Source organism: Lithobates pipiens, unplaced genomic scaffold, assembly GCF_037356315.1.
Source record: "Lithobates pipiens isolate NorthernLeopardFrog02 unplaced genomic scaffold, aLitPip1_a1.2 Scaffold_8, whole genome shotgun sequence".
In the NCBI taxonomy this organism is placed as follows: domain Eukaryota; kingdom Metazoa; phylum Chordata; class Amphibia; order Anura; family Ranidae; genus Lithobates; species Lithobates pipiens.
The window spans coordinates 4,302,439-4,315,215 of record NW_027507903.1 but is presented as its reverse complement, the minus strand read 5'-3'; the positions used below and the strand labels follow the sequence as shown (position 1 = coordinate 4,315,215).

Below are 12,777 nucleotides of genomic sequence, written 5' to 3'. Positions count from 1 at the left end.
GAGAAGAAAAGAAAGGAGAAGGAGAAGAAAAGAAAGGAGAAGGAGAAGAAAAGAAAGGAGAAGGAGAAGGAGAGGAGAAGGAGAAGAAAAGAAGGAGAAGGAGAAGAAAAGAAAGGAGAAGGAGAAGAAAAGAAGGAGAAGGAGAAGAAAAGAAAGGAGAAGGAGAAGAAAAGAAAGGAGAAGAGAAGAAAAGAAAGGAGAAGGAGAAGAAAAGAAAGGAGAAGGAGAAGAAAAGAAAGGAGAAGGAGAAGAAAAGAAAGGAGAAAGGAGAAGAAAAGAAAGGAGAAGGAGAAGAAAAGAAAGGAGAAGGAGAAGAAAAGAAAGGAGAAGGAGAAGAAAAGGAAAGGAGAAGGAGAAGAAAAGAAAGGAGAAGGAGAAGAAAAGAAAGGAGAAGGAGAAGAAAAGGAAAGGAGAAGGAGAAGAAGAAGAAAAGAAAGGAGAAGGAGAAGAAAGAACGAAGGAGAAAGAGAAGAAAGAAAGAAAAGAGGAAGGAGAAGGAGAAGAAAGAAAGGAGAAGAAGAGAAAGAAGAAAGAAGAAGGAACTCCTCCCCCGGTACTGAAAATCGGATTGGCATGGGTGTTCTCACTTATGCAATTCCTGTGCCAGTTCACAGTTGGCACTGCAACCCGTGAACCAATCTGGGGGTGTCATTAACAATGACACCCGCAGCGGTCAGCAGAAGGCAGTGTGAACCGCCTGCGGGAGGGATGCGATAATCGGCGCAGTAATCATGCTGGTTCCACATAGTATTGATGTAACCCGGGAAATTCAACAAAAAATGTTGATATGATCACCGCTTTGCCCCGCAGGCATTTTGTATTTCAATTCATTATAAGAGCAGTGCGTAGGAAGGCAAGTTCTCACACTTCCCCCCGTATAAGTTTCTGCGATAAGCAGCGACATCAGAGAGGCGAGGCTGGGCGGGGCGGGGGGCAGGGGGGTTTGTGGACACATTCATGAAAATTTCCCAGTATTTCATATGTGCCAAATAATACAACTACTTCCCGGGGGCTCCTGTACACACGTAGCAGGGCGGAGGAGCTCAGGCATGTACAGCAACATTAAAACATGAAACTCATGCGATCCGGTCTCTCATTACTGTAGCTCCGATACTAGAGACGTGAGAGATACAGTGCCAAGCAAAAGTATTCATACCCCTTGACATTTTCCATGTTTTGTCATGTTACAACCAAAAAAAAAAAAAACATAAATGTGTTTTATTGGGATTTTATGCGATAGACCAACACAAAGTGACACAGGAAGGAAAATTGTAAATGATACAAATAAATATGTGAAAAGTGTGTGTGTGTGCGCGTGTGCGTAGGGGCATTTGTATTCAGCCCCCCCCCCCTTACTCTGACACCCCTAACTAAAATTTAGTGGAACCAATTGCCTTCAGATGTCACCTAATTAGTAAATAGAGTCCGCCTGTGTGTTCTTAATCTCAGTATAAATGCAGCTGTTCTGTGAAGACCTCAAGAGTTTGTTAGAGAGCCTTAGTGAACAAACAGCATCATGAAGGCCAAGGAACACCCCAGACAGGTCAGGGATAAAGTTGTGGAGAAGTATAAAGCAGGTTAGGGTATAAAAATAAAAAAATAAAAACCTCCCAAGCTTTGAACATCTCACGAAGCTCTGTTCAATCCATCATCCGAACATGGAAAGTGTATGGCACAACCGTACTGTGCCCTTGTGGGGTGAAGAGATGGAGATTTGACCCGTCTCAGGGAGATCGTTAAGGCGGTTTATATTCCTCATTGAGTTCACACGAAGATCACAAATAGAAGAATCATAACAAGAATTGTTTTTCACAAGATTTGTAGATCACAGGAATTTTGGCGCAATGTTTGAAAAGGACTTTCTTCACAGCAATTGATCGATCGCTATTATAAATTTTTGTGCATTTTTTTTATGGATTTTGTCACAGTAATCATTTCATTGTATGTTATCCAATCATAGGAAGTTGTGCTGATCACTATTATATTCTGTACCCTCTATATAAATAGCCTCCAAAATCTGGCCCTTGGGGAACAATTTCCCCCACCGACACCAGAAAAGGGGGGGGGACAATTTCCCCCACCGACACCAGAAAAGGGGGGGGACAATTTCCCCCACCGACACCAGCATAAAGGGGGGGGGGACAATTTCCCCCACTGACACCAGCAAAAAGGGGGGGGGGACAATTTCCCCCACTGACACCAGCAAAAGGGGGGGGGGACAATTTCCCCCACTGACACCAGCAAAAAGGGGGGGGCACAATTTCCCCCACTGACACTAGCAAAAAGGGGGGGGCACAATTTCCCCCACTGACACTAGCAAAAGGGGGGGGGGACAATTTCCCCCACTGACACCAGCAAAAAGGGGGGGGGGGACAATTTCCCCCACCGACACCAGCAAAAGGGGGGGGGGACAATTTCCCCCACTGACACCAGCAAAAAGGGGGGGGCACAATTTCCCCCACTGACACTAGCAAAAAGGGGGGGGCACAATTTCCCCCACTGACACTAGCAAAAAGGGGGGGGCACAATTTCCCCCACTGACACTAGCAAAAGGGGGGGGGGACAATTTCCCCCACTGACACCAGCAAAAAGGGGGGGGGGGACAATTTCCCCCACCGACACCAGCAAAAGGGGGGGGCAATTTCCCCCACCGACACCAGCAAAAAGGGGGGGGGCAATTTCCCCCACCGACACCAGAAAAGGGGGGGCAATTTCCCCCACTGACACCAGAAAAGGGGGGGGGCAATTTCCCCCACTGACACCAGCAAAAGGGGGGGCAATTTCCCCCACTGACACCAGCAAAAGGGGGGGCAATTTCCCCCACTGACACCAGCAAAAGGGGGGGGGGCAATTTCCCCCACTGACACCAGCAAAAGGGGAAAACAATTTCTCCCTCTGGCAACAGTGAAAGGGGAAAAATGTCTCCCACTGACACCAAAGATGGTGCATTGTCTTCTTCCTCACTGATGTCAGGACATTTTCTACTCCCAATGGCCACAGTCTGCCCACCCCCTAAAGTCTGAAGGACAGGCCCTTTGTATAGAAAGTTGAGAGCACTGCTCTATATGATTATCACTTTACCCCCTGAGGAAGACCGGTATTGAAACTCGTCAGGGAACCCCTGCTAAAACCAATTCAATGGGGGTCAGAGGGTAACAGGAAGTATGCCACCCATACAGACAGGGGAAAAAAAAAAAAAAGAAGATCATTGGTGTAAAGCAGTGGCCTCTGCCTATTGCTACTGGCCCTAAACTATGCAGGCAACAGCAAATGGGAAGCCAATCACCCACAGCAACCACAGTAGGAACCTCAGGGTTGCACAGAACCTTGGATGAGACTTGGCTGGTCTAGGGGCGGATTATACTCGTTGCCCGGAGCTGCTCTTTATTGTCTGCAGTGAAACCACAACCAGTGTGGAAATAATGTCATTATGCCGACAAACCACATGAGCCTCTAAAAGTAAATAGAGGAGAACAAGTTTATATTTCAGCCGGGTAATAAGGTGGTGCGGTAATAACAGGCTAGTAAGAATACGAGGAGCAATTTTCCCAGAATGCCTTGTTTGCCCATCAACGACATCACCTTTTTATGGTTTCAAAGTTCAAACAATGTTGCGCATACAGTATCTCACAAAAGTAAGTACACCCCCCAGTCACATTTTTGTAAATATTTCCTTCTCTCTTTCCATGTGACAACACTGAAGAAATGACACTTGTCTACAATGTAAAGTAGTGAGTGTACAGCTTGTATAACAGTGTAAATTTGCCGTCCCCTCAAAATAACTCAACACACAGCCATTAATGTCTAAACCGCTGACAACAAAAGTCAGTACACCCCTAAGTGAAAATGTCCAAATTGGGCCCAATTAGCCATTTTCCCTCCCCGGTGTCATGTGACTCGTTAGTGTTACAAGGTCTCAGGTGTGAATGGGGAGCAGGTGTGTTAAATTTGGTGTTATTGCTCTCACTCTCTCATACTGGTCACTGGAAGTTCAACATGGCACCTCATGGCAAAGAACTCTGAGGATCTGAAAATAAGAATTGTTGCTCTACATAAAGATGGCCTAGGCTATAAGAAGATTGCCAAGACCCTGAAACTGAGCTGCAGCATGGTGGCCAAGACCATACAGCGGTATAACAGGACAGGTTCCCCTCAGAACAGGCCTCACCATGGTCCAAAGAAGTTGAGGTCACGTGCTCAGCGTCATATCCAGAGGTGCTGCCAGCATTGCTGCAGAGGTTGTAGGGGTGGGGGGGGGGGAGGGTCAGCCTGTCAGTGTTCAGACCATACGCCACACACCGCATCAAATTGTTCTGCATGGCTGTCGTCCCAGAAGGAAGCCTCTTCTAAAGATGATGCACAAGAAAACCCACAAATAGTTTGCTGAAGACAAGCAGACTAAGGACTTGGATTACTGCAACCATGTCCTGTGGTCTGATGAGACCAAGATAAACGTATTTGGTGTCAGATGGTGACAAGCGTGTGTGGGGGCAACCAGGTGAGGAGGACAAAGACAAGTGTGTCTTGTCTACAGTCAGGCATGATGGAGTGTCATGGTCTGGGGCTGCATGCTCCAAGAAGACCACTGCCTTACTAAAGAAGCTGAGGGTAAAGATGATGGACTGGCCAAGCATGTCTCCAGACCTAAACCCTATTGATCATCTGTGGGACATCCTCAAACGGAAGGTGGAGGAGCGCAAGGTCTCCAACATCCACCAGCTCCGTGATGTTGTCATGGGGGAGGGGAAGAGGACTCCAGTGGCAACCTGTGAAGCTCTGGTGACCTCCATGCCCAAGAGGGTTAAAGCAGAGCTGGAAAATTATGGTGGCCACACAAAATATTGACACTTTGGGCCCAATTTGGACATTTTCACTTGGACCCCTTTCACACTGAGGCACTTTGCAGGTGCTATAGCATTAAAAATTGCGCCTGAAAAGCGTTCTGAAACAGAGGCTCCGAGGGCTTTCACACTGGAGCGGTGCGCTGGCAGAGCGTCAGAAAAAGTCCTGCCAGCAGCTTCTTTGGAGCGCATTAGGAGCGGTGAACTCGCCGCTCCTAAAGCGCCCCTGCCCATTGAAAACAACGGGGCAGCGCTGCTATACCGCCAGCAAAGCTCCGCTGCAGCTAGCGGCTGAATAGTGTCGCTAAAACAATGGTAAAACGGCGCTAAAAATAGCACCGCTTTACCGCCAACACCCCAGGGCTGCTCAGTGTAAAAAGGGATCTTAGGGTGCCATGTTGAACTTCCAGTAACCACTATGAAAGAGTGAGAGCGATAACACCAAATTGAACACACCTGCTCCCCATTCACACCTGAGACCTCGTAACACTAACGAGTGACATGACACCGGGGAGGGAAAATGGCTAATTGGGCCCAATTTGGACATTTTCACTTAGGGGTGTACTGACTTTTGTTGCCAGCGGTTTAGACATTAATGGCTGTGTGTTGAGTTATTTTGAGGGGACGGCAAATTTACACTGTTATACAAGCTGTACACTCACTACTTTACATTGTAGACAAGTGTCATTTCTTCAGTGTTGTCACATAAAAAGATTTACAAAAAATGTGTGCGACTTTTGTGAGATGCTGTATATCATTACAGGAGGTAGAGAAGCCCGGCGTTGTCTGATCTCCACTACACTTCCTTTTATACGCATTTCTCTGTACAATCTTCTCCCAACCCCACAGACTATCGTCCATGTATTCAGTGCCCGAGGCTGAAACATGTCACTGCTCTTTTCTCAGGAATGGAAACACCCGGGTGTGACAACGTTTCACCTGTCAAGGTTTATTGTGTTTCACGGATAATGATTAAAACCCACACAGCTACCGACTGGGATATACCTTTCATTACATGTCCGGTGCTTGGGAAAAAAAAAAAAAAAAAAAAGAAGGAGGAGGAGGAGGGGAGCTCGGCCTGGGTTCCAATGGCAATCCATTGAATTCAGAGCTGATACCGGATCCACAATACCACAGAGGAGCTTCCAACAAGTTCGAGAGAGTGAGAAATTTTCAGCTTTTAGCGCGGTCACTCTTTGACTAAGTATGCGGTCATACACTGTACACAAATGAGATTTTTATCTTTTTTTCCCCCCCCCACAAATAGAGCACCTCTGCGGTTTATTTTTTGTTAAAAAATAAATAATAAAAAAAAAATGAAAAGACCGAATTGAAAAAAAAATATATATATATATATATATTAATAATAATAAGTTTTACATTTTGTTAATATATTTTGCAAACAGGTTGTTTTTCTCCTTCATTGATGTAGGCTGATGAGGCTGCACTGATGGACATAGATAGGTGGCAGTTACGTACTGTTGGCACTGATTCGTGGCACTGGTAGGCAGTACTGGTGGGCACATGAGGCTCTTCCTCTGCGGGACCGATGTCCCTTCAAACAGAAGGCAGCGATTAGCTTTTTTTTTCCTCCACGCGCTATCAGCGCGAGAAGAGAAAAGAAAGGAAAGAAAAGAAAGGAAAGAAAAGGAAAGAAGAAAAGGAAAGAAGAAAAGGAAAGAAGAAAAGGAAAGAAGAAAAGGAAAGAAGAAAAGGAAAGAAGAAAAGGAAAGAAGAAAAGGAAAGAAGAAAAGGAAAGAAGAAAAGGAAAGAAGAAAAGGAAAGAAGAAAAGGAAAGAAGAAAAGGAAAGAAGAAAAGGAAAGAAGAAAAGGAAAGAAGAAAAGGAAAGAAGAAAAGGAAAGAAGAAAAGGAAAGAAGAAAAGGAAAGAAGAAAAGGAAAGAAGAAAAGGAAAGAAGAAAAGGAAAGAAGAAAAGGAAAGAAGAAAAGGAAGGAAAGAAAGAAAAAACACACAACACACTGGATTACTGATCCTCCGTTTACATCACATGAGTGGCTGACAGCTGATCACGTGGTAAGGGGCCAGATCTGTGATCACCCGAGTCTTGTTGAGACCTGATGGGGTTTGGAACACGAGTCCAAACCCGGGCCAGGAAGCTGTTAAAGATGCCAATCAGGAGGCTTTTCCCTGCACCACAGCTGCAAATATACTCTGCCCCCCCATATACAATATCTGCAACTGCAGGCTGGGGAGTGCCTTCTGCCTCCTGACTGGCTGTCAGCTTCCTGGTGGGATAGCTCAGTCCAGGATGGATTTATACCTGAACCAACCTGTGCTCATCCCTAAATCAGGAGCTGGAGAAGGGGCCGGCTGCAGGGGGGGGGGGGGGGGACTGTGTGTTTCATTAGATGCACACAGCCCCGGCCAGGAGCATGCATGAACGAGTTTGTCTCCTTTGCAGCCAGGAAATACCAGCAAACAGGGAGGCAGAGGCCAGTCCACCAAGGAGGATTCATTTTCAATGACTAATATAAAATATGCAAGCTTAGAATTCCCAAACTAATTAATTTTTATTGGGTTTACCATCATTCAAAATGTGTATATTTAACCCTTGCAGTGTTGTGGCGGCAAGAGGGAGAGGGGGGGGGGGGGGGCGCATTGCACGGGTACATTTTGCTTAACCACATCAGCCCCAGAGCACTTTTTGCGATTCGCACTGCTTCGCTTTTACTGACAATTGCGCGGTCGTGCAGCGTTGTACTCATAAATAGAGCTTTCTTTTGGTGGCATTTCATCACCTCTGCGGTTTTTATTGTTTGCACTATAAACAAAATAAATAAAAAAATATATAAAAAAAGGGGGAGCCGTAATTTTGAAGAAAAATAAAAAAAAGCAATATTTTTTTACTTTTTGCTATAATAAAATATCCCCCAAAAATATAGAAAGAAAAAAACAAAAATTTCTCTCTCAGTTTAGGCCGATATGCATTCTTCTACATATTTTTGGTAAAAAAAAAAATATATATATGTAATAATAATAATAATAATAATAAAATATATTGCAATAAGCGTATATTGATTGGTTTGTGCAAAAGTTATAGCGTCTACAAAATAGGGAATAGTTTTATGGCATTTTTATTAAAATAAACAAAATATTTAATAAAAATGCCATAAATCTATCAACTATTTTGTAGATGCTATAACTTTTGCGAAACCAATCTCAATATACGCTTACAAAATAAATATGCGTGAAAATAAATATTATATTATATATTTATTTTCACACATTTTGCGTTTACAAAAAAAAAAAATAATAATAATAATAATAATAATATGTGTGAAAATAAATATATAACATAATATTTATTTTCACACATTTTTTTTTTTTTTTTGTAAACGCAATAAGCGTATATTGAGATTAACTTTTGTGAAACCAATCTCAATATACGCTTATTGCGTTTACAAAAAAAAAAATAAAAAATGTGTGAAAATATATAATATATTTATTTTCACACATATTATTTATTATTATTTTTTTGTAAACGCAATAAGCGTATATTGAGATTGGTTTCACAAAAGTTAATCTCAATATACGCTTATTGCGTTTACAAAAAAATAAAATAAAATAAAAAATGTGTGAAAATAAATATTATATTATATATTTATTTTCACAGATATTATTTATTTTTTTTGTAAACGCAATGTGTGTGAAAATAAATATATAATATAATATTTATTTTCACGCATATTTTTTTTTGTAAACGCAATAAGCGTATATTGAGATTGGTTTCGCAAAAGTTATAGCATCTACAAAATATAGTTGATAGATTTATGGCATTTTTATTAAATATTTTATTTTTATTTTTTTTATTAGTAATGGTAGTGATCTGTGATTTTTTATCGTGACTGCGACATTGCGGGACACTTCACACTATTTTGGGACCATTGTTATTTATACAGCGATCAGTGCTATAAAAATGCACCGATTACTGTGTAAATGACACTGTCAGGGAAGGGGGTTAAACACTTAGGAGGCGATCAAGGGGTTAAGTGCGTCCTAGGGAGTGATTCTAACTGTGGGGGGGCCTCGGCTCACTAGAACATGACAGCGATCACTGCTCCCAAAGACAAGCAGAACAGGGAAATGCCTTGTTTACATTCGTTCTGCCACTCTGTGTCATGATCGTGGGGCCCCCCGGTGGACATCGAGCCCACGGGCACGCTCACGGAGTATGCGGCGGGCACGTGTGCGCGGCCACAAAGACGCGTCTTAAAAAAGGGACGGTACAGGTACGCCCATTTGCCCAGCCTTGCCGTTGTGCCCACGTACATTGTCGTGCGCTGGTCGGCAAGCAGCTAACAGTTCAGCTTTAACAGCACACATGCTTCAGGGCAGAAGAGGGGCCCCCCCCTGCTCCAATACTTACCCCCCCCCCCCCCCCCGCTCCAATGCTTTCCCTGGGGCCCCCCCGAGCACTGCAGCTGAAAATATGTTGTGATCAGATGAGACCAAAAAAATCAAGCTCTTTGGCATCAACTCAACTGCTGCCTATGACCCCCAAGAACCCCATCCCCCACCGTCATACATGGAGGTGGAAACATTTATGCTTTGGGGTTTTTTTTCCTCCACTAAAGGGGACAGGAGAACTTCACCGCATCAAAAGGGACGATGGACGGGGCCATGTACCATCAAATCCTGGGTGAGAACCTCCTTCCGTCAGCCAGGGCACTTAAAATGGACAATGACCCAAAACACACGGCCAAGGCGACAAAGGAGCGGCTCAAGAAGAAGCACATTAAGGTTCCGGAGTGGCCTTGCCAGTCTACAGACCTCAATCCCATAGAAAATATATGGAGGGAGCTGAAGGTTCGATTTACCAAACGTCAGCCTCAAAACCTTAATGACTTGGAGAAGATCTGCAAAGAGAACAAAATCCCTCCTGAGATGTGCGAACCTGGAGGCCAACTCCAAGAAACGTTCGACCTCTGTGATCGCCGACAAGGGTTTTGCCACCGAGTCACGTGTTGTGAAAAGGGTCAGATACTTATTTCACTCATTAAAATGCAAATCAATTTATAATTTTTTGGAATTGTTATTTTGTTTTTCTGGATAATTTTTGTTGTTATTCCGTCTCTCGCGGTTATAATAAACCGACCAAATTATAGACTGATTGTTTCTCTGTCAGTCGGCAAACGTACAAAATCAGCAGGGGGATCAAATACTTGTTTTTTCCCCACCAATCGAAGACAAGGAAGACAGTGACCCCCCCACCCCCGCCATCTGACATCACAATCCCACCAAAAAAATAAATAAAACAGTATACAATAATCTGGCGAGCAATATGAAAACCTTCGGTGAGAAACGCCCCGCACAGAACCTGCGCCCCGCGGGACCCAATTCACACCGGAGTGTAGAGACGGCGCACGGTCCCGCTCGTTGCGCCCAAGGGGGGTTCCTCCAAGAGCAGCAAACCCCTCCCGCCCCAAAAACATTTTTTTGGTGTCGGGGGACGTTTTGGCAAGTTTGTAGCACTTGTTGTCACCCAACAAAACGCACGTCTGTTACCCGCACTTAGGATGTCTAACAACGAACGGCACCGCGGGCATCTCCGTTTTGCCTCGCTACAAATTTGCCAAAATGCCCCCTGAAAAAACACCCGACGCTCCACAACCGAAAATATTCTGGAGCTCCTATTGGGGAGATATTTTACTACCCCACCTTAAGGGTACAGACACATGGAGGGTGTAGGGGGAGAGGGCGCACATGGGGTATGTAGGGGGTGGGGGAGGGCGACACATGGGGTATGTAGGGGGTGGGCGACACATGGGGTATGTAGGGGGGGAGGGGACACATGGGGTATGTAGGGGGTGGGGGAGGGCGACACATGGGGTATGTAGGGGGAGAGGGCGCACATGGGGTATGTAGGGGGTGGGGGGAGGGGACACATGGGGTATGTAGTGGGCGACACATGGGGTATGTAGGGGGTGGGCGACACATGGGGTATGTAGGGGGGGAGGGGACACATGGGGTATGTAGGGGGGGAGGGAGGGCGACACATGGGGTATGTAGGGGGGGAGGGGACACATGGGGTATGTAGGGGGAGAGGGCGCACATGGGGTATGTAGGGGGTGGGGGGCGGGGACACATGGGGTATGTAGTGGGCGACACATGGGGTATGTAGGGGGTGGGCGACACATGGGGTATGTAGGGGGGGAGGGGACACATGGGGTATGTAGGGGGGGAGGGAGGGCGACACATGGGGTATGTAGGGGGGGAGGGGACACATGGGGTATGTAGGGGGGAGGGGACACATGGGGTATGTAGGGGGTGGGGGAGGGGACACATGGGGTATGTAGGGGGAGGGGACACATGGGGTATGTAGGGGGTGGGGGAGGGCGACACATGGGGTATGTAGGGGGGGGAGGGCGACACATGGGGTATGTAGGGGGTGGGGGGAGGGGACACATGGGGTATGTAGGGGGTGGGCGACACATGGGGTATGTAGGGGGTGGGCGACACATGGGGTATGTAGGGGGGGAGGGGACACATGGGGTATGTAGGGGGGGAGGGAGGGCGACACATGGGGTATGTAGGGGGGGAGGGGACACATGGGGTATGTAGGGGGGAGGGGACACATGGGGTATGTAGGGGGTGGGGGAGGGGACACATGGGGTATGTAGGGATCTCTCGGTACTCACATTGATGGTGACTTCATGTTTCTTCAGTCGGGATTTCAGACTCTTCATGGCGGCTCCTCTCCTCACATCTCCCCCTCTCTATGGATGTATAGGGGTCTCTCTCGCTCTCCTCTATGGATGGATGTAAATATCTCTCTCTCTCTCTCTCTGGCTCTTTCGCTCTCTCTCTGTTCCCCTCAGTTGCCTGTAAACCGCTCCTCTCCGTTCCTCCAATCGGATTGCTGGAATGACCAGGACTGACTGACTTCCGGCCAATCACCGCCATGGAAAAGTTGGTGGGCGGGATTTCCTCTCACAACTTTTTCTCCCTGGCTGAGGGACAGACACACCTTTCGGCGGGAGCGTGACGTCACTCAGGTGTTCAGTGTGGGGGGCGGGGCGGAGCGTGACGTCACTCAGGTGTGGGGGGGCGGGGCGCAGGGTGACACCGGAATCCATCATATACGGCGGTCAGGGTGGGGTCACTTATGTGGATCGGTATCTCTTCTCTATACAGAGATATAGAGATGACATCACCCGCACCGACCCGCTCAGAATGCAATTGGGGGGGAAAAGATTTGTTCTTCTCTCCTATTGGAGGGTTAGGACCCGTGTAGTGCCATCCCGGCCCCCATATGAGGAGATTTCTCTTCACTTCCTGTCCCGTTCCCACCACAGGAAGTGACAGGAAATCCCTCCACACTGAGTGTCCCCATTGGAGGATTTCCCTCACTTCCTGTTCTGGGTACAACACACAATTCGGGCTTTTCTTTCACTTTCAATGATAATTGTAGACAGAGAAATAGAAACAAACAAATACACAACACAACAAATACACAACAAATACACACCATATACACAAATACACAACATATACACAACTAATACACGGCTACATTCACTTTAACCCTCTCTCTGCCGGAGATGTTTTGTTTTTTGCTTTTTGTGCCCAGAGACAGAATAATACTCAATTGTATCAGCTGATTACAGATGGGGGAGGGGAGGACCAATCACAGCGGGTCTCATGTAAACAGACTTCCTAGTTATCAGCAGTCTTCTCCTCCAATGTTATGTCTGTGTGAGGAAAGAAGAGCCAATCACAGGCAAGGCTGACAGGACACAGCGAGTACATTGTTTACACTTATCATCAGCGCCCACCACTGCCCATCAATGCATCATCATCAGCATCCATCAGAACCACCTCATCAGCGCCCATCAATACAGCCTTATCAGTGCCCATCAATGCAGCTTCACCAGTTCTCATCAATGGAGCCTCATCAGCACCCATCAGTGCCCAT

The 12,777-nt window shown here is 46.2% G+C and overlaps 1 protein-coding gene across 1 annotated transcript in view; it reads right to left on the bottom strand.

The window, feature by feature from the left end:
- The window catches only part of UACA (uveal autoantigen with coiled-coil domains and ankyrin repeats), a gene marked incomplete in the record, with an annotated part of 128,754 nt that extends 117,059 nt beyond the window's left edge, over positions 1–11,695 (bottom strand). Inside the window, 1 exon segment of the mRNA XM_077472453.1 lies at positions 11,501–11,695. Within this exon segment, the coding sequence (XP_077328579.1) occupies positions 11,501–11,548 (48 nt within the window).
- Positions 11,696–12,777: the final 1,082 nt, after the last annotated feature.